Source organism: Anabrus simplex, chromosome 1 (genome assembly GCF_040414725.1).
Source record: "Anabrus simplex isolate iqAnaSimp1 chromosome 1, ASM4041472v1, whole genome shotgun sequence".
Taxonomy (NCBI): domain Eukaryota; kingdom Metazoa; phylum Arthropoda; class Insecta; order Orthoptera; family Tettigoniidae; genus Anabrus; species Anabrus simplex.
Window position 1 is genome coordinate 886,287,624 of NC_090265.1, and position 23,096 is coordinate 886,310,719.

At 38.1% G+C, this 23,096-nt stretch overlaps 1 protein-coding gene across 3 annotated transcripts in view; it reads right to left on the minus strand.

The window, feature by feature from the left end:
* The window catches only part of LOC136857688 (constitutive coactivator of PPAR-gamma-like protein 1 homolog), a 339,417-nt gene that overhangs the window by 118,361 nt on the left and 197,960 nt on the right, over nt 1-23,096 (minus strand). For all 3 annotated transcript variants that reach the window (XM_067136540.2, XM_067136539.2, XM_067136541.2), the window contains exons 11-13: nt 19,460-19,606; nt 3,502-3,667; nt 680-818 (exon numbers count right to left, since the gene is read on the minus strand). In XM_067136540.2, coding sequence (XP_066992641.1) covers nt 680-818; nt 3,502-3,667; nt 19,460-19,606 — 452 coding nt within the window. The remainder of the gene's footprint in view (nt 1-679; nt 819-3,501; nt 3,668-19,459; nt 19,607-23,096) is intronic.

Genomic DNA, 23,096 nt, shown 5'->3' on the forward strand with positions numbered 1-23,096 from the left:
GTATAACAACATTCATTGAAATAATAACATTAAGTTATTTATTAGACCACTTAATGTTATGTTATTATCTCAATCAAATATCATCAATACGGACCAAAAATGATATTTATTACATGTAATATTACATGTAATAATAACATTCATCCGTACAACCATAAAACACACTCAAAATCTGTACATTTTACAGAAAAACTGGAATACTTGGCAGGTACACAACATATTATCTTCGTAAGAAGTATCACTTTCACCTTGTTGCCACTTCATCGTTACTAGCCATGTTTGTTTCCTAAGGGAGATCGCATTTTTTAAAAACATTATTCCACAAACTCATAGGTTGGATTTCATTTACAAGATTCCTTGAAGTTCAAGGAATAATCTATATGTGCCGTAAGAGCTATTTTTTATGATAATTTGAAGTACTGGCATTTGTAAGGCAGAACGGAACAGTTCCATATGCTTGCTTTTGGTCCAACATACTGGAATATGGAATGATTCTGTAATTCGCCACCAAGTTAAGCGACTATCAACTGAATTGTGTCCATGCAAAAATCATGAAGAATGTCACTTCCCAGTTCTTGCTATTTGGGATGTTACTTGCACCTTTCAATCTTCCTTTATCCATCCACCGGTATTCTAGATAGGAGTACAGTATACGAACACACAGAAAATTGTCACTTACCCAAACCATAATCTCTGAATTGTAGGGACAGCCCAGCCAATTTGCTCTGCCTTAACCAAGTCAGGAGTCTGATAGGGGTTGTTTTTTGACCACACCCATTCCTTGATTTTCAACTCTGGAATCTCCAACTGTTCGGGTTCTGCAAAACAGTGTATTATATAAAATTTAATTTTAGGTTACAAATGAATAGGACATTAAAAACACTTATTACAGCAGAAATTTACCGACCTTCAAAAATGCCATTTACGTACGTAAGTTTGTCAACTTGAATATTCCACTAACGTCATTCCATTGTGCAAGCATTAATATCATTCATTCGCTGTGGTGTGTACAGGATAGGTTACTTCCAAGACTCTTGTCAGAAGTTTAATGTGAGACAAACATACATCAGTTTTCAGCGATATTGCATCAAGAGAAGTATGAAGATTACCACTGTACGCTCAAACAATCCCATTGAAAATGTGTGAAATCTCAATTTAAAATCCAAACAGTACATATCAGAACTTTCAGCCTAGTTCAAGTTTGAAAACTACAGTATAATGGCATGAAATCCACCTCATAACTCCCAAGTGCCGAGTTACAAAAATTGTATACTTCTTTGCACACTGTGTTCAATTGTTCATAGTTTATATCCATAATGTACAAACCTTAACTAACTTGGTACTCGAGAATTGTAAGTGCACAATTTAACTTTTCTATCTACATCCATACACAAAACTAAATTTTGTCTTCTGAAATACAGCATGTCTAATCACTTGGTGGAACGTCACAGCATTTTGTACAAACACTGGAAGAAAATTAAGAAAATATATCAAATTGCTATTTAAGTGTAACTTTACAAAATTAGCCACCGTACTACTAATCCTCTATATTCTCAGCTACCAAATGCAGGCATTGGCATACAGTATCTGCCACGTTTCGAAAAGGCAGTAAAACTCAAGCGCGACAAAAAATCTAACAAAATTCGACATATCCCGGCTTAACAAACCATTATTCTCGTCATTGTTCCATACTGAAAACAGCTATATCATTAAGCTTACACAAGGAGTATTTTATTACACCACCTATTCAATACAATTCATTCCACTGTTGCATGGTGAAATGAACATAGAAACTACCAGATTTTTAAGGTACATGTTTCGCCCCTCTTTTATAGGGCATCATCAGCATTATTTAATCCTAATAACAAATTTTGGTCTTAAGACCTTATCAAATTAACATAAATCGTATTGACGAACTCTTAACAGTATTGACACTGTGGATTCATTAAATTTACATTAGAAAGATATTAGATAAAACATGTACACACACTAAAACCACTTAGAAAATTAAAATGTTCGTCTAAAAGAATTTTGCATCATTTCTTAAAATGAATTCATGTCTGACTCAAATGGGTCCTATTCGTAAAAAGCTTGAACAATATGTAACGCTTGGGGACCAGAATTGAACCCAAGGCTTCAATGGATAGGAATCATATTATAAAAATGCATATGTTGAAGTCGAGATCTGTTTTTTTAAAACATACGAGTTGAAGATGATTCGGATTAAGATATGTTGATATGATGGGTAAAAACCATAGTATGATGAGAAGTGCTAGTGGACATTGGAGCATTGGCCAAAATCGTTGCTAAGACTATTCATAAGTGATAGGTCCAATGACAATCTCCTGAAAACTGAAATGCCACTTGAAGATGTAGACGTCTGTGGAAAAGAATGGAGTTAATTTCATTCGTCAAATATAATGTACGTCCTAATGTTTCAGCAGCGTTTGTCTGGAGTTCTGACTCCTGAGGAGTATTCATGAGATTGTCATTGGACTTATCACTCACTCTTATTAATAGTCTTAGCAGTATGGAAAGTTTTGAACAAACTGATTGCCGTTACATACAGACTTTAGCGTGAGTTTTTACCGACTTTTACAAAAAAAAAAAAAAAAAAAAAAAAAAAAGGATATAACGACAATCCGCTATAGCGAGCAAATTTTTCGCCATTATGAATTTCCACTCTAACAGACTCCTACTGTAATTGTCAACACTTGTTTCCTTATTTTCACCATAATTATTTTTAGTTTTCATTGTAATTAGTTTTTATGTTCCAACCGAACATTAAATTTAACAGTGAAATTCTTTTTTCATTTTTTAAGCATGTTGTCTGTTTATCACTTCTTTTTCGGTCCCCACAGAGATGTCCTAACCAGTTTTGACTGTTAGTATTCAAGGGTGGAATTACTGTTTCATTTAAAGGAATAGTTATTATATTATTGGAAGTCAATATGGAAACAGTATGATATTCGTCATTAATAATTGTGGTCTATCTGCTTTAATAAATTGAATGCTGTTCTGAATTCTCGTTATAGTACACGTCCACTGTACTTACGAACGAGGAGTTCATAAGCATGAAAAACTATCAAGATTCACTTAGTACTCTAGACGTAATTTTCTTTTTTGTAGTAGCATCTAATAATCTATACTGCAACATTTCTTTCTGCACCAATAGAGAGGTCTTATGGCAACGATGAGATAGGAAAGGCCTACGAATGAGAAGGAACGGCTGTGGTACAGCCCCTGCATTTGCCTGGTGTGAAAATTGGGAAACCACGAAAAACCATCTTCAGGTCTGCCGACAGTTGGGTTCGAACCCACTATCTCCCGGATGCAAGCTCACAGCTGCACACCCCTAACCGCACGGTCAACTCGCCCGGTACTGCAACTCGTTAATAGTTGAGGTACAAAATACAGATTTTTCCAGGATTTCAACTTCCTCACTAGCAGTCTGCACATGCAGTTAACAACATGTAGGAAATGACAAACTTTGATACATACCTTTCTTACCTCCTTTCTCCTTATTCTTCGATGCTAAATACATTTGATGATGCAAATTGAAAAGAATAGCATAGACCATCTGACGGACTGGCCTGTACAACGTATGTATACTTGGTAATTCCTTATGATTCTCATCTTCCATTAGTACTGGAAATTTAACTTCTCCCTAATAAAGAAAATACACATTTATATTAGTTTATAACAGTTTTTAACTATTCCTTCACAGTATGAGACCAAATATACAGTATACTATAAACCTGTTTGACCTGAGCTGCTAGTTAATACACAATCAAAACCAGACCTTCTTCGAATGTATTATCATATTTATATTCCCTTGCAAGTTATGGCCGTTGTTGAACAGCAGTGAACAGAAATCAGTAAAGCAACAGAAGTCCTTGTGATATAAATTTTGTCTTGTTATCATTTAATTTTGTCTTGGCAACATGTTGGGTAAACAAAAACATTTAAAGAACCGAAGTGTTTATGCCAAGCAAATTATTGTATGAAGATTTCTTATTTAAAAATTATTAAATATTTAGGCCTATGAAGAAGATTTATGTTCTTTTGCATTTCCTCATTTATTTTTATTACATTCATTATTATTATTATTATTATTATTATTATTGTTTTTGCATTATTATCATTATTATTCTATTTATTATTTATTTGTGTACGCGCCTGAAACACCGCTACATTGTTACCAGAGTGTGTGTTATGAAAGAGCTAAGATTTACAATAATCATTCTCGGTTAACTTTTCTAAAATTAATTTTAAATTTTAAGTTTGAAAATAGGTTGTGTTATGTGTGTATTCTTAATTCCTGGTTCTCGTTCATCACGATTCTTGCGCGAGTTTTATGCACCACGTTTTTCGTTCCGCGACGTGCAGTCTTGTGTTGCTGTGTTTCATCTTGTAATTAATGTTTGGAGGAAATGGTGCATCACTATTTCTAACAAGTTTTTTTTAGTTCCGTTAATTTTAATAAATTTTACTGTGTGGCAAGATTTCGCTTGACCACGTATTTTGTAGTAAAGTGATATCTTCACATTTCGTGTGCTGTGTTCACATTCCGAAAGTCTTCTTTGATAAATTTCAATGTTTTAGTCAAGTTTTCTTCGATACGTGTGTTTTGATCTTAACACCCGAGTGATTATTTGTTGCTTTAAACTACGTCGTGAAATCGTGCTAAGTATTGTACTTCCTTGTCTCACCGCATGTTATCTTTTGAACAGCTGATGTGATTATCTGTTAGAGATACCCGATTACTGACCTATACCTCGAGTCTGCACGCGCATTTTCAATCTTTCACATTTACTCGTGTCGTAATCTTGTGTTTCTTCCAGACTACGTAAATTGTAGTGTGAATCAAGTGTGAATTGTCAGAGTGATCATTGTGTTCTGGTTAAATTTTAGCACGGAGTTTCCTTAGTTTCTGTAATTTCTGTTTTGGTAAATTTTCGGCAACAATTTTGAGGTGATATAGATGTTGATTCCCATAGGGAATCTGAAATATTTGTCCTGAATGAGCAAATTTATAATACCAATATAAATGTCCAATAACGGACCATTTATATTGGTATTAACAATTTTGAGGTTAAAGTTTGTAAATTTTTGTCTATTTCTTTGAGTGTTTTTCCGTTCGTAAATCTCGTGTTTTAGCAAAGTACGTTCAAAATTTTGTTTTTTTTAATCGCTTGTTGTATTTTATTTGGCAGTATTCCACGGGTGTGATCTTTTGAAATTATTTTGGTGTCATGTTTTAGCTCGGTATGAACTTAAATTTCTGGTCATGTGTTGTTTTTGGTCTTTTGCTGGGTCTGGGTTCGTTTCTGAGTAGGTATGGGGCTATTTTGGGGACAGTTTCCGGGCCAGCTGCTAAATTCGACAGTTTCCTAGTTTGTTTGGTGCTTTTCCATCGTGTGTCTACTTCCTTGTCACGTATATTTATTAACCCGTGTGTTCCTATACTTCCTAGGAAGGGTACTACTTTGACTGTGATAGTCTTGTAGGGCGAAACATGATCACCATATTAATGGACCAGCTAGGCTGAGGCTCATTCTGGGCAAATTTGACGGGTTATGGATCTGCACTTGTGCTCTTGACATGATTGAAATCTAGTGTATCTGGTATGAGATTCCTCGTAATCTTTTTCTTGGTATTGGATGGCTTTAGATGGACAATTATGTCTCTTTGTAAGAATAAATACTAGGAAGATTTTCTGCAAATGTTCATTTCGGTGTCTTTACGCTGAGCTATTAATGTTGTTAAATTCATAGTGGGTCTGCAAATTGTCAAGATTTCCGTTTCAGTTATTTTAAATTTGTCACTGGTGAAATTTTGATGGTATCGCTATTTAGCTAAGCTAGTCAATTTTCCTGCTTGTTTTGTCTTGTTTGCTTTTATCGATGTTAAAAATTTCTTGCATTATGGGTTTGCGTCTTCAAAATTTATGTACTCAATTTGAAGAAGTATGGGATTCTCTGGACTGAGTACGGTCCAAAATTTGGGTAGCCATGCTGTATCTGTCCTACCATTTTCGCATATAATTGTGTGTTTGTCTTGGGTGTCTTGGGTAAGGTATATGTGTGTGTGTACTGAGACTTAGGGCTTAAGGTGCTGAGAGGCCATTCCTCTTCTGGGAGTACGATATTGACCCGAAGAGTCTCATTGTCGTGTGATAAGTTCAAGTGTACTTGAGGTCTTGTCCTTTTCTATTCTGGGTACTTCTTGATGTGTCATTGCACAAGTGTTTGTATGTGTGTGCGTGCATGTGTACTGTGTTCTTGTGATGTGAGATGGAAATACAAAGTATGTTACAAGTGTTTATTTATATATCCACCTATTCAATACAAAGAGATCTTTTCAGAAATTAAATATTATTATAAAATGTTAAGGGACATGTTTCGCCCAGATTAAGGGCATCATCAGCCTCAAATTCAAACCTGTATGGTGAAAAATCAGGATCCTGATTGCTCTTACAACCCATCAAAAGAGGATATCATTATAGGTGTCAGTCTAAACCAGGGCCTCTCAGGGTGCATGCGCGTGGTGCATGCACTGTGCACGGTGCAAAAGACGACTTGGCTTGGTTGACCAGAGTGCAGACCCCCACTCCTCGATTTGGAGCAATAGCGCTTACTCTCTCTTTCCTTACGCCTCTCTCGCTCGCTCCGCCTGTCTCCCTCTTACCCACTTGCGCCGTAGCGCTCCAAATCCGGGCTGAGTTGAGCCGAGTATAGCCGAGTAGAGCCGAGCATAGCCGAGTAGCCCAGAGACGAAGCGTTGATCCGAGCCATACCGAGCGGCACCGATGCACAGTGCACGGAGCTCTTGCGCCTCGCTCTGCACGCGTGAGATTTTGGGCGTTTGAGAGGCCCTGGTCTAAACATACAAAATATTAGAATGTCCTTGGCTAAAATTGCAGTATCAAACTGCATGTCATAAGTTCACATGAATATACTTTCCGGAGCGTTGAAAAACTTGTTGGGATAGGGCAGTAGACAGCTCAGTCTTTATAATGAAACAGAAATGTGCCTCCTTGAAGATAAGAAAAAGCAAAGCTGATACACTGTTACAGATGTCAATATCGTATGTTGTGATAAGACAACAGATCTCTTAAATGGCTGTTCAGCTGCTTATAGTCTATTTAACTGGCTGAAGGAGTGAAAGTCGAATGTGTTATGATAAGATAACAGTCTTCCTTACGTAATTGTGGGAGCAAGGAAAAAGCATTCGGTTGTCTATAGATGTATTTATTTGAAGGACGAAAGTCGAAGGTTTATCGACGTTGATAGAGCTCTTTGGTGTGAAGTCTTTAACAAGAGGAGAGTGAATGCTTAGGAAGCTATTTTTGAAGAGAATGTGGGTTTAAAGAAAGGTAAAACATGGAAAAAATATATAAAAACGCTTACCCTTTCGTCTGTGAAGATGTATATCAGTTATGGAAAGGTTAGTTGAAGAAAAATAACGTTATGTGTAGGTTCATTTATTTCTTTGACTGTTAATGCAGTTGCTATGGTAGCGTTGAATGACTGACACTTGTACTTCTGGTATTGTATCGATGTGAGATTGGCGGAGGAGGGTATGGTTGAGGGGAGGGGGTAGGCGGAGCGTTAAGTTTGTGTGTTGTTGGTTGCGAGAGATTTACATGGTCGGACAGGGAGAGAGTCGTGTTGGGTTGCGGGAGAACTGTGGGGGCGGGCATGAAGGGAGTCAAGTTAGTTAAAGTAGTGGAGGTTCTAGAGGATGTTAACTTAAGATAGAATGTAGTTATGTTTTGAATTTAGAGTTTGCAATAACTTGGGTAAACTTTCGTATAATGGATTCTTGACTTCAATTAAATCATTGAGGTTTAGATTTTTGTTGTAGTGTTGGTCCAAAAATATATAGATGGTTTCAAGTCCATTCATCAACTTTCTTTTGTTCTTTTAATAATTGTGAGGTCTCTTTCTATTGTTGTGAAGTGATGTCCTGTGTCTTTCATATGGGAGCTCATTGCTGAAAATTTATTGTGCTTAATGGCATTATAGTGTTCTAAGTACCTAGTTTGAAAACTCCGGCCTGTTTGACCAATATAAGAGGCGTTGCGTGCTTGTGAGCCTGTATATGCCTGATCCTGAGTAAATGTTTTTGCTTGAAATGACTGTGTTGTGATTAAAAAATAATTTTTGGTTAGTGTTTGTTGTTCTAAAAGCTATACTGGTATTTTTGTTTTTTATTGGGTTCAAGATCTGGTGAACGTTTGGATTGTTGTAGGTGAAGGTAACGAATTTGGATTTTTTGGGTTTGTCGGGGATGAGGTTTGTTGTTAATTTGAATTTGACCTTATTTATTAAATGGTTAATCATTTCAGGTTTATATCCATTGATTTTTGCTAAATCCTTTATATAATTTAGTTCTGTTTGAAGGTTCTTGGGTGTTAGAAGGATTTTTAAAGCTCTGTAAATTAAACTGTGAAATGTGGCCAATTTATGGGAGTTAGGATGTAAAGATGTATTTTTGATTGTTAATGGGGTGTGAGTAGGTTTTCTGTAAATTTTAAAATAGAGGTTGCCATTAATATGAGTTACTGTGAGATCTAGGAAATTTAAGGATCCACTGACTTCATCTTCCTTGGTGAATTCAATATTTTGGTCCAGGTTGTTTAAATAATTTAAAATATCGGTACTGTTATTGAGATCTTTATTGATTATTACGAATGTGTCGTCTACATACCTAAGCCATAAGGCCTTTTATTTTATTATTTTATGATGTTCTAAAGAATCTAAATAGATGTCAGCTAAGATGCCTGATAAGGGATCACCCATAGCTAGGCCATCTTGGTGGTAAATTTTACCATTAAAGGTGAAATAGTTGTTTTTTAGCACAAAATTTAGGATTTTTATGAATTCTTCTAACTTAAGCTTGCTGAGGTTGCTGTGTTTTGCGAGGTTGTCTTTGATAATATTTACAGTTTCCTTTGTTGGTACATTAGAATACATATTCATGTGAACTTATGACATGCAGCTTGATACTGCAATTTTAGCCAAGGACATTCTAATATTTTGTATGTTTAGACTGACACCTATAATGATATCATCTTTTTATGGCTTGTAAGAGCAATCAGGATCCTGATTTTTCACCATACAGGTTTGAATTTGAGGCTGATGATGCCCTTAATATGTGCGAAACATGTCCCTTAACATTTTATAATAATATTTAATTTCTAAAAAGATCTCTTTGTATTGAATAGGTGGATATATAAATAAACACTTGTAACATACTTTGTATTTATGTACGTTTCAATACGGACCTAACATGAGGATTGTAACATGTAATGTGAGATGGAGTCGGTATTGAGGTCGTCCGTACCTTTTACCATTGGTTGGTTATGCTGATTCAGGGATGTATTGAATAGGAGGATACTTTCATTTTTCGCCATTGTAAAGTGAAAACCGTCAATACGGAATGATTCTAATATCTTGTAATGATTCAGGGATCGTCGCACTTGTTTTAGTGGTTTGATGTTGCCTGTGTGTATTTAAAGATATGAACTTCATTAATGTTTCCGTATTGAATTGAGATTAATGATAAGATATCTATTAGGTTCAACCTTTTCAATACTAATTAGGTACGTGTTTATGTTACAAATATCTTTTATTCAACTTCGGGACCGGTTTCGACATGCACAAAGACTAAATATCGAAGAACCTTCTTTTATTCCTTGAATAATGAGAGACTTTATGTTTACTTCAATGTGTCACGGCGCCAGATTTAATTATTAAGCCGTTACTCTTCTGTTATGACACATGGTGTGAATAGTCAGTTACAGATTGTCTTTGCTTATATATTGTGATCTTTTTACGGCTGATGATGACATTATATATGTCGAAACCGGTCCCAAAGTTGAAAAGGTGTTTGTAGCAAACACCTACCTAATTAGTATTGAAAAGGTTGAACCTAATAGATATCTTATCGCCTGTGTGATGTCGGAGAACAGATAAGCTTGGTAGTCTGGTGTGTCGTGCGGTTATCTGGTAATCTCTGGTATGAAGGTTGTACTTGTACCTTTTTATTTTTCATATCAGGGAGTTGCATGTCTGCATGTGCACTCTTGCATCGCTTTCGTTTTTCATTTTTGAGAACCTGTTGGTAAAGTAATGCGATTTCGATTTGGTATTCCTGGCCTAATTGCGCCTTAATTTGACTGGTGTGACACGTAATACGTAATGTGAGTTTACGCAAAAATTTTATGAGTACATGACATGGTAAATGAATAGTGACTTACTAACCTCAATTCACTGAAGGTGGTTGCAAGCGAATTTAGTACTCATTTCCCTGTTTTGAGTTCCTTTGCATCATTCTAAATTTTTCCTTTTATTTGGTGGTTCTTTTCTAAATGCTGGGTGATTAAGATGCACACGGTAATTTAATTCAGTAGTTATAAGGATTTTGTTATACATAAAATTTTGTTTTGGGGGTGAACATCCGGCCGGAGACATTGGCAATTTTATAGGTTATTTAAGAATATTAGTTGTAATAAGCATGGTAGCTGTGACCATGTGATGTATAATTTAATGTAATGCATTTTAGGGGTACGATTAGAATTTTATTCATATGCTTAGTTAGGGATTTTTGTAAAAGTTTTGGGTACTAGAGTAAACTCCGGCAGATTTTCTTTTAGTCTTGTAACGTCCTTTTGAAATTTTAAATAGCGCTTGCCTGGGGTGCTGGGGAATCGCTGTGTTACTGTGAGAGGGAACTTCCCTGAAGAGCTTTGTGGAGTCACCGGTTTGGTGCTTATGATTTAGTTAATTAAAGATGAAAAACTAAAAATCCAACCTTCAGCCCTTCATAATTTTAAAAGCTCTTCTGGACGGTCAGAAGATGGCGCTTCCGATGTCTTCTGTTTTCTGCTCCCGATTGGTTTCTGTTGCAGTAGCTGCGATACCATGGTCCTTCTTTAAATGATGGTGCCTCTTTGGAGGCTGTTATGTGTCTGTTGGCCACTAAGATCCGATGATGGAGTGGGCTGGTGTTCTTACAGCAGTACAGCACCACATTCCCTGCCTGTTATAAGTCAGTTCATGGCTCGAGTGAGCTGAAAAGAAGCTTCGCTGGTGACCTCAGTGGGAGTGAACGTGTGTGGAGGTCGTGGGCATCAGCCGCGATCTGCGCCTTCATTAGTCAGCGATATCGGTGGTCACCTGGGGACTCTTCGGCCTGTATGGACGTTCCTGAAGTGAACGAAGTGTTGTACTGTCAAGTGTTGGATAGGTTGTGTGGCCACAACCCCCTCAGTAAGAGTTAAAAAGTAACTGTTTCGAGCGTTGCTCGAGTTTAAGGGGGGGGGGGGGGGGGAAGATGTGGCCGTTATTGAACAGCAGTGAACAGAAATCGGTAAAGCAACAGAAGTCCTTGTGATATAAATTTTGTCTTGGCAACATGTTGGCTAAACAAAAACATTTAAAGAACTGAAGTGTTTATGCCAAGCAAATTATTGTATGAAGCTTTCTTATTCAAAAATTATTAAATATTTAGGCCTATGAAGATTTATGTTCTTTTACATTTCCTGATTTAAATTCTGTTATTTTGTTAGGTATAGAAAGGGATGTGTAATTTTTATACACGACTAGTGAGTCAGCAGAAAGGATTATTCCAGAAGATTATCATTGGCCAAAATTCAAGTGTTTTTATTGGCCAGTGTATTAGGATTTTTAATTGGTGAATGTGGCAAACTGGAGTGTTGCTACTGGTTATTTGTAATCACTATTTCCTGTTTGTGGTTCCTCGCGTGTGCGAGTTACTTGGTCCGCGTTTTTGAATTTGGAGCACTACAGTGGGCGGATGAGTTTTGCGCCCGTCCCGCAATGGGTCTTCAGCTGGCCAAGGTAAGCGCTGTTTTGCCTTATGTTATTTAAATGCATTCTTGTGTTTCGGACTATTCCCACTTAATGTAACTTCAGTATTATGTACAATATCTTCAATTATTATTCAATTTTCCAAAATAGAACATTTATATGACTTGGCGATTATGCTAGTCCGCGACATGTTTTTTTTCAGAGGCAGACCTTCTTTTCTAAGTCTAGTTGTGATTGGAAGTAACTGAAACACTTTCTGGAATAGTGTAATTAATTTTGTTTCATTCGAGGTTGCCTCCTTTCATTCTGTAAATTTAACTTTTAATGTGAATCTCTATGTCAAAGTTTGCTCGTGACCAAAGAGCTTAATTGTTTCCCTTACACATCTTTTGTTTTGTATCTCAAGTATCAGTTAATCCGCAGTTCATTTATTTATTCATTCATTTAAAATTGTATGTTCATTTTCTCAATAATAATTTGTCTGTTGGGTGTATGATTGTAAGTTTTCTCCCCCATCACGTCATACATTCCCATGGACCTCGTAGGGCTTCCAACACCTTCCACTCTCCTCTCTTAGTTGTGTTCCCTTGTATTAGCTATAATATTGCATATCGAAAGATACTTATCACGTTTCCATGTTCTGATGTGAATTCTCTGCCGTGGTGTCACTGTACTATTTCCTTATTCATATTATTAAGTGTCTATATCAGGGCCTCTCAGGGTGCATACACTGTGCACGGTGCAAAAGACGACTGCGCTTGGTTGACCAGAGTGCAGCCCCCCACTCTTCGATTTGGAGCAATAGCGCTGTCTCTCTCTTTCCCCACCCCTGTCTCGCTCGCTCTCCCTGTCTCCCTCTTCCTCACTTGCTCCGTAGCGTTCCAAATCTGAGCCGAGTTGAGCCGAGCTTAGCCGAGTAGCCCAGAGACGAAGCGTTGGTCCGAGTCGAGCCGAGCGATGCACAGTGCACGGAGCTCTTGTGCCTCCATTTGCACGCGTGAGATTTGGGGCGTTTGAGAGGTCCTGGTCTATATTATTATTTACTATTTCCTCATTCACATTTTATTAACATTTATTATTATTATTATTATTATTATTATTATTATTATTATTCAATTCATTATTTTGTGCACACGTTGTCCGAAACATACGGTTACACAAGTTATCTATGTAATTTTGTCTTGATAAATTGTTTCAATGTTACTGCTACAGCAAGAGCTATATATCAACAGCAAATAAGACATTTGAAAATTTTTCTTTCTGGCTCAATGTGAAACTGCTGGATGTACTCTTGCAGGGTAAGATAATGAAAGGAAATGTGTTATGGACTTGTGTTGGTTTTTTTTATAAAATAGCATTGGCTAATTCATCATAGCCATCCTTTTCCAGTTCCCCGAGTCAGGTAGCGTAACAAGACAATCTATCTCCAGTGCATTCACTTTTGGTACAGTTCTTTCATACAATATTTTCTGCACCCGATCTATTACCATGAACAACAGAAGCAAGGACAACACATTCTCTTGCCTCAACCCTGTATCTCCCTCCACTGTACTCTGCACTTGTTCCAACACTGGTTTGAACAGAGCTCTTCCTGCTAAGGTAAATACTCAGTATAACCACATTAAAACCTATTAATGCAGTACCTCCTCGGATTTCACAGGCTAATCTCCAGAGATGCAATCTGATGCTTTTCCTAGATTTATGAAAGACATTAAATTCATGCATTATATTGCATACATTAAAACCCATATCTTTACGCTCCCCATCACTGCACCCTTCTATAGTCTCCTTCGTCAACCTGAAGGTCGTGTGATGGTCTCATTTCTGGAACTTCACTCTTGGTATTCTCCCTTAACCCACCTTTATTATTTGTCCAGATCATTTTAGGACCTCTGTCTATTCTACATATTGCACAAGCCTCTCAACTCGAACACCACTCCCGATATCATTTGGTACTCTATTGTCCAGTTTCTTGAACTGTTTTACTGGAAATTTAACTCGGCAAATATAATATTAACTAACAATGTTATCAATTAAACACTTTGGTTACAAGTCCCCTATTTAACAATGTCAGAGACAAATTATCCCATTTCCATGAGATTTCTGAACAGTGGGTGCCTTATTTCCTTACATAATGCGCTCATCAGTACAGTGAAACCTCGATTCTCCGTTTTTCGACGGACCATAAAAATAAAACGTACAACACGGGAAAACGGAAAATCCGGGAATGAATGAAAACCATCAACAATTTGGCTAAACATCACAAAAATTAAATATGTATAATTATAATCTTACAAAAACTCCTAAACCAAACCAAACTACAGCCCCAGTGGGACTTCGCCTGCCAAGCGACCGCTGCTCAGCCCGAAGGCCTGCAGATTACGAGGTGCGCATGGTCAGTGCGACGAATCCTCTCGGCAAATATTCCTGGCTCTGTAGATCGGGGTCGCCATCTCACCATTAGATAGCTCCACAATTAAAGGTATTCACGTAAGCTGAGTGGACCTGGAACCAGACTTATATCCAGGTAAAATTGCCCGACCTGGTCGCAATCACACCCGGGCCCTCTGGATGACAGGCGGGCATGTTAGACCGCGAAACCGCATTAATTACTGGTACGCGAGTTCAAAATCTCGGTACTTTACATTCAATTTTACAGGGGAATCTTAGTCAGTTTCCCATGAAAACTTCTGTCAGTTCAGCAACTTTGATTAGGCTAGCCAAACTTCGAAAAATCTAATAACGCCAAGCCAAACGACAATTGACCACAAGTAGTTTTTAATTCTCTCATCTAATAAAATAAAGCACATTAGATACAAAAGCACCCAAAATGATGGCAAAATCTGTTCATTTCTTAATTTCATTGTAATTTGGTCTCCGGTATACTGTTCGTAGTCCGTTTCTGGAAATCTCGTACCGCGCAAATTAAGCCTACATCGACTTTTAAAGGTTATGTTGAACTCGAAAACATGGTTTCATATGGAAGTATCGATTCTTAAAAGTTCTCGAATGCATTATATTCAATTCTGCGCGTCACAAATCCAATCAAATTGGAAAGATAAAAGAAATGTAAAAACTTCAGAAATTACAGTTATTTGTGACCTTGAGGTCATCTGGAAAGCGCGCTCGCTGCACATGTCAGTACGAGTTTGAAATGATACCAACTATTTAAAATGTAACATGCGCAAATAAAAACACTGCAGTTTTTGGTATTTTAACACGAAAACGTAACATTCCCAGTCTTACATCAGGACCTAAACAGTAATAGGCAATCCCAAGACCTCCCATGGCTTTTTTTTTTTTTTTTTTTTTTAAATGTAGGGTGCAACATCTGTTTTGGTCTCGCTAACATATCATGCACGATAATATCAAAAGGTACTGAATTTGTGTTAAGAAGGAGCAGTTTCGATTCCTGCCTGAAAGCCCAGTTACTCTGCAGTGCCCTGAGCAAAAGTGCCGAAAACCTCTTCGGCAGTATGATCGAAAAAATGTAAAAATATAAACATCTAACCCTGGACATAATATGGACGTTTTATAAGTGCGAACATATGACGAAACTCGTTCCGTCTTCATGCAGAGCTGTCGAAATGCGCCGTGTCTCCTTGCAATTGTTGTGGGCACCCTCTGCTTTATGATTTTCCGAGATTCTCTAAACAATACCACCCGAATGCGATGCTAAGATGGTCTCTTATGCAAGTTCGCCGATCGCTTTTCTAGTTCCGGTACAGTACTTTCTTTAATTATTGCAGAGACGGGGAGTTAACGCCAAGATCCATAAATATGCCATAGCCGTCCTTTCGTGAGATACAGTTTATTAAAAAACGATTGATCGAGGATTTAGCATTGATGGGACTGGAATTTCTGGACGATTGATCCGGGAAAGCGTTTCTTCAAGGAACGGATAATGCGGGACTTTTACAACGTGATTTAATTACGATGCTCGCGGGACCACGTCATTTGAACGCATATTCCGGGAAAACGCATTTTCCGGGAACGGACAATCGAGGTTCCACTGTATATTGGAAATTTTAGTTTGTTACATTTGGTTGATGTTGTTATAGGTTATGGTGAGTGGAGAATTTTAAATGTGAAAACGAGTAAGATGCAACAAAAGCATTACAATGATACAATTGTTACAAGATTTGATTTTAAAGTATGCGAGTGTGCTTCAAAAATAATAGAATGGACATTTATGCCACAATATTCAATATATTTATATATGGACTCATCTAGGGCTCCTACAATGGCGGGAAAAGGTGATAAATGATATAAGTCATGAAGAATTTTCGGGCATTCTTTTACTGCAGGGGAAACAGTGTAATACCTTGCACAAACTTTGCACAATTCCACACTCTTGCCTAGCTCGCACGACCGGCTACAATTATCTGGAAAAGGCAACTCCTGCATTGGAGTCGCCAATAAGTCCCTGTCTTTGGGAAACCCCAACCTATTTTTAACTTTAGTACCTTGTTCATTATGGCTTGGGAAATTCAAAATCTTCGTAGAAATCCTTCTTCTGACAACTCTAAAACTACTTTTTTCCTCAGTACCGGCCATCCTTTGTCGTCTTAAGTTTATAGAATGTAGTACAGAAATATCTCAAATAGTTATATTTGAATCAGCCTTGTCAATACAATTATTAATGAAAAAATTATTTACCCAACCAAACATGTTTCGGTACTTAAATCATTCCCTTCATCAGTGGTCAAATCAAAGAATAAAACAACATTACACAATCTTTTGTTTTTACAATTCAAAGAAGTACCGTGTCCTAATACACCATATCAATTTATGAAATATTATATTTTCATAAGTTTTCTGAGTAAAGGAAACTATTATAACACGTCCAAGGTCACCCGACACAGTAGCCGATGCGACATCTAGCGGAACCAGACAGACATTCCGCATAAGAGCAAGGAAGCTAGTATAATAGGGACCTCCGCCTGTGTTGTATCTGCTTCGACCGACTATAATATTTCAGATTCCCTATGGGAATCAACATCTATATCATCTGATGGCCAAGCAGGCATCAATTTTTAGTGATGAGACAAAGTCTCGTAGTGCATTGGCACTGCCGGTGGCTCCAGTTAGCCTACGCAGTGGCCTCCACGGTATGCACTAGCCAGCGTATTGGTAAGTGTGCTAGGTACCAACTGATGAGCCCACCCTAGCACATGAGGGCGAAACGCTGGCAACCAAGAATGAGCTAGCTGGAAAATTTATAATGTCCAATAACGGACCATTTATATTGGTATCACTGGATCTATCCATGGATGGGCTGCACAGTGTAAACCGAGACACCATCTTGATTCACGGATAATAAAATGTGTAACCACTAAAACCTGGAATACAGGTGGTGACGTGAAGGAATAATGTGATGAGTTTCGCAAAGAGGTAATGTCCTTAATGAATACCATGGAACGTATACAGATTTATAATACCGATCTAAGTGGTATACGAAAAGAACTTCACTCCTCATAAACCCGGCATTACAAGAGGAAGTCGGTAAGAAGTTCGATGCGGAGTGATCACGCAACAACTCATTCTTACACCATCCAACACGTTACTTTGGCAAGTGGATACGTGTTTCCAATGTTGCTGGTTATTTACCAGGAACCTAATGGTCAGCTTGGAGTGTGAGTAGCGCAACACATGCTGAAACAACAAAATCTTGTTCAAGTTGCTTCGAAGTCCAGCCTAATCATGCCGCAATTCTTTCGAGATGTCTACTTCCCATATGCAGCACAGGAGTCTCTTCTTCTTGTTGATTCCCTCGAGACATATCATGACAGAACGCATATCGATGCTATCCAACCTCAAAATATGGTGTATACACTTAAGACCATTCTTCCTGGGTGGACACCTTACATTCAGCCACTTGATGGGCTATTCTTCCGACAGTTCAAGGCGGTGCTGAGGCGGATTGAAGATCACATTATCCTTAACAACTATCAGTTCACACCATCGTTGAGGAAATCCATTTCGTTGCTGATGTGCATTCTATACAATCAGTTCTGTTCTCCAGTCTTTGCTGACTTTGTTCGGTACTCCTGGACTGTAGCTGGAGATGAGGACTTCAGACCCGAGAGGTTTCAATCATCATCCGAACGCATTTTTTATGCTCAAACGCCGTATGACTCAGAAGACGGCTTATTGCAAGCATTCATGAAGTGTTCCTACTGCGATAACCACTCTGTTTTCGGCACTTTATACTCTGTGAACATGCTCATCCTCGTAATCTTTTGCCAAGAGCTAGGAACAACCCATATTTTGAACTCTGAGCCTGAACATGCGCATGATTGTAAAGTGCAGCGTAATTGTCAATGGCAAATATTGTGCTCATATTTGTAATGTACATGTAAAACACCTAAATGCAAACCAGAAAGTTTTGCAATTGCGATCCCAAATTGTGTTAACTCCCCTGTAAGAATGTGACCAGAAAATAATGTTTTATAACTAGGGCTCTGAAGTTCATGGATTTGAATGTTTTTTCAGGGGTTAAAAATGTATGCTTACACATTACGTGCACGAATTATGGAATTTTCAGTCATTTGAACATGCTTTGAAGGTGAATATAACTGCATATTTGTGATTTTGATAAAAGCATCATATTTTAATATTTTAGCACCTATATGGCATATTTTAATCAGTTTAATGGTTTTTACAGTATTTTTAATCACCTTTTTGCACCTGGTTGATGTTGGCAGTAATGTTGTGCATGATGACGCAACTTGTCATGTGGTGAAGAGTTAAGACTTCACGCAGTGAATCCCTTGCTTAATCATCTACCCTCACGTTTTGTGCTTAGTTGTCGACTAGCTGTCCATTGAGTCGTGTAACGGTGTTGTGAACTGGTTGTGACTAAACAATGTTTCGCGTATGAAGTGTCCATTAAAAAGTTCTTTAAATGCCAAAAATAAGAGCAACTTCGGGCTGTAGATTAACTAATTTACAGGAGTTTTCAGGTGACTTAATATCTACAGATAACAGGGCACTGTACTGTGGAGCGTGTGAGAAAACTATAGGGAGTGAGAAAAGATTTCAAATAGTTCAACACAAACACAGCAAAACATAAGGAGAATTTAACTATTGTTGTGGCCACCAAATTAAGCGGGTCAGAGAAATTACACTGTTGCCAAAGTTATGTAGCAACTGGCAAAGAAATGTCTGGCTGAGCACATCATTTCAGAGCATGAGACAGGTTGTTCTCTCTCAAGCTCCTGATGTTACTTAATACAATGTTTCGAAACAAATTACACTGGCCAGATAACATTCTTAACAAGGAAAAAATTATTATAATAAACCACAAGCAGACAAGTAGAAAACTTGTATACTCGTTCAAAGACTGATCACGTTATTAATCTAAACTTGCACACTTGTTAGTACCCTCTATGCCATATTAACACCACCATGTCAAGTTGAGCAGGACCATGTAAGCCTTAGTTTTCAGTAAAGTACAATTCCAGTATTTGCCTACAGTCAAAGATACTTCAATGCTTTTGAACGCACAAAGTTAAAAAGAACATTAGCAAAAAAGCACTGCCAATTTTATAATTCCACAGAGTAAATGAAGGTAATATTTTAATATGCCAAAAATTAAAATTTAAAAAAAAACTCACCTGAGTTAAAATTTGATAGATGAAAGGAGACATCAATCCCTTTTGATGTCTTTCACTGGCTGTTCTCATGACCTCAGGAGGAATAGTGGGAAGACGATTTAATTTTGGTTCACCAACATCTTCAGAACTCCGAGTCTGTTTGCAGTTCTGGAATGAGAATGCCTCTATGAAGGGCAGGTTTGGGCCAACTTTCTAATCATTTTGCAACAGAGAAGATCTGAAAGAAACAGTGTACTGCCGAGTAAGTTTGTATCAGTTCCACCCATTTAATCTGTGTGAATTTAGACTTCAGAGGTACCCAAGTATGCTTTCCACTCATTAGAGAATGTTTATTTTTATTTTAGGCTTTAAATTTTGAAGCATCCAGTAGTCGATAAGAGCATGAAAGACTCTACTAAATACAGCAACTGAAGATCTGGATAGTATAAGATAATAGTACTAGTTATTATTTGTTTTGCTAATGGTGTGTTGGCAAACTCCCACGTTAATCACATGTAGCACAGCCACTGTTGGTAGAATAGTGAAATAAACATGTCTGTATTCTAAGGTAAAGTACTGGCAAGGAACAGACAAATGTCAAATCAAATACTGTATGAACAGTATTACCCCGCTTTTATGTTCCAATATCCAATGTTTCTCCATTGTTTACAACATTTTTTGTTGGTCTCCTCTGATTTCTTAAGCTCACAATGTATTAAAATCGCCAAATTTATGTTTGCAACATTTTTTGCTCCCTGCCCACCACTTACGCCACACTAAGAAGCGTAAATACATAGAGCAGCACCATTGCAAAGAGAATATCTTTGCGATTCCAACAACATGCAACATACAGTATTTGCATTCATTTTCGTCTGCAATCAAAGCAATTATGGCAAAACTGCAGAAGCCCAAGTATATGTTCGGGCAGACTCGATGAGGCATTAATGGGGAGCCTGAGTAAGTATTCGGATAGACAGCGAAGGTGTTAACACACATATTTCAGATGAGAAACTTAAGAATCACCACTTCCTGTCAAAATAGTCTGGAATCAATCTCTGTTTACACATATTTCTAATGTCGTCTATGTGATTTGCAAGGTCATGAAGGTTATGAACATTTTTAACCCCCCTCCTCCTACACAAGTGACATATCTGGGTTTAAAATGTTCCTCAGTTTATAGTTTTTGGGCAGCTCCTGCAGTCATATATTGATTCATTCTTCCACAGTTTCATCGCTAACTGCATTTGATTTCTCCACAAACAATATTAGCTTATGTTAAGCCTTTTCCTCTGTCAGTACAGCCATTAAACATGCTGAATTTACAATGCCAAGAATGTTTGCCTCTTTACATGCCTTTTCCTTTAAGAATATAGCACCAATTTGATGCCTGCTGCTCTTGAAGTTTCAAATCAACTTTTTTGCCCCTTTTCCCCCCTCCCTATTTTTTTCCAATTCCTTATATTTGGAATTTATCTTTTCTTTCCATTCTTAAGCACTTAATACAATTCCTCTACTTTTTGGCAATTATAACTTACTGTAAACTGTTATAGAATCTATCATTGTCTACTAATCGTCCCTCTACTTGGGCATTAACACCTATAGTGAGGTCAACCAAGAGAATAGAGGCCAGGCAGCAGTCATGATCATGATACATAAAAGACTAAGATCGAGAACAGATTACTACACTTTCTGGAATGAAAGAATTATTTTGATAAGGCAAAAGCTATCCTGAGACCGTCTGATGGTCATAGGTGTTTATGCCCCAGTAGAGGGACGACTGGTGGGGCTGCCACCTCTCAGCTAATGGACTACCTGAAATTTCAGCATTTCCTCAGCAGTGTTGCCAACTTAGCGGATTTTCAGCTAAATTTGGTGGAATTAGACTGTCGGCGGAGAAATATATCATTTAGCGGACAGCGGATTTTCTGGTGGAATTCTAGATTTATTATAGCAGAATTTAGTGTTTTATCCATTTTACATTTTTTTAAAATTTGTACTCCAGTCTGTCTATAAGCTATTCTGTATTTCTTGTCAGAAGCCAGCAGTCACATGATGAAATCTTGCTATTTGGATTTGATGTTATGTGATCATGGTATCATAAATCTGTAATGCGTGGGGAAAGGGTACTTATCTCTTAGTTGACGAATGACGACACATAATTAAACTGTGAGAGAGTAGCATTTATATCCATGCTATGAAGGAAGACCGTCCCCCATAAGTCCAACCCCTCGTCCACGTCGTGGGGGACGGGCAACGGTACGAAGTAGGGGATAGCCTGTAAGGGTGAAGTACAGCGGGGACCTTGTGTGCCCCAGGACCGCTATGGTAGCTGTGAAGGCCTTACAGGAACCCTGAAAAGTAACAGCTAACGGGACCCTGGTGAAGTCCTTAACGGCAACTAAGGCGGAGAAGGAGACCTTTGGTACGGTAAAGTTGGCAGAGGAGGCAACCCTTCCTCTTGGGGTAAATAAAGAGGAAATCCACTGCCTTGTTGTGAAGAGGGATTTTCAAAGGCTAAGGGAGACTAGCCCAACAGAAAACAGCAGGCTTGGAGGCGTAGGTGGCAGCCCCACCACCAAGCTCGGGTGCTGTGGGCCAATAACTCGCACAACCTTAAATTACCTTATTACAGAAACATCAACAATGAGAAACCGGACTGATCCAAAGATGACGACCTTTGGCTTGAAAAGGCTAATGAAAATTAGGCTATGGAATGCGAGGAGACTGCGGGAAAGTGGAAGGCTACGGCAGGCAGTGGCATGTATGAGGAGTTATGGCCTGAACATCCTAGGTTTGAGTGAAGTAAAATGGAGTGAGTTTGGGGAATTGGCAACCCATGATGGAGCTACATTTGTATACTCTGGAAGACCCAAGGGCGACGGAGCGAGTTATGGAGGTGTGGGTATATTAACGGATAAGGAGGCCAAGAGGAGCCTTATGGAGTAGTACCCAGTGACGGAAAGGATAATAGTGGCACATTTGAAGACCACTATTAGAAACATTGTGTTGATAGTATGCTATGCACCTACAGAGTCGGCGGAGGAGGAAGACAAACAGGCGTTCTATGGACATCTTAATAAAACGGTTAAGAAACAGAAAAGGAAGGATATCATCCTAGTTGGAGGAGATTTGAATGCAAAAGTGGGGCAGGACAATGAAGGACTTGAACATATTATGGGAAGGCATGGTTTAGGGGAACGAAATGAGAATGGACAACTGTTTGTGGACTTCTGTGCAAGCCACGATTTGGTTATTGGTGGTACTATATTTCCACATAAAGTATGCCATAAGGTGACATGGGTATCACCGGATCATAGGACAGAAAACCAGATAGATCATGTGGCTATTGGACAAAGGTGGAGGAGTTCATTGTTGGATGTGAGGAATAAGAGAGATGCGGATATTGGTAGCGATCATCTTGTTGTGGCTACCTTTAGATTGAAGATACAGGCACAAAAGAGAAGGATAGAGCAAATAAGGAAGCGATACGATGTTGGAAAGCTAAGAGATGACAAATGTGAAAGAAGCCTTCAGGATAGAACTAAAGAATCGATTCCAAGCACTCACTGACATGGAGGATGAAACTATTGAGGAAAAATGGGTGAAGACTATATCTGTATTTACTGAAGTAAGTGAAAATATCCTGGGTTTTAAGGAC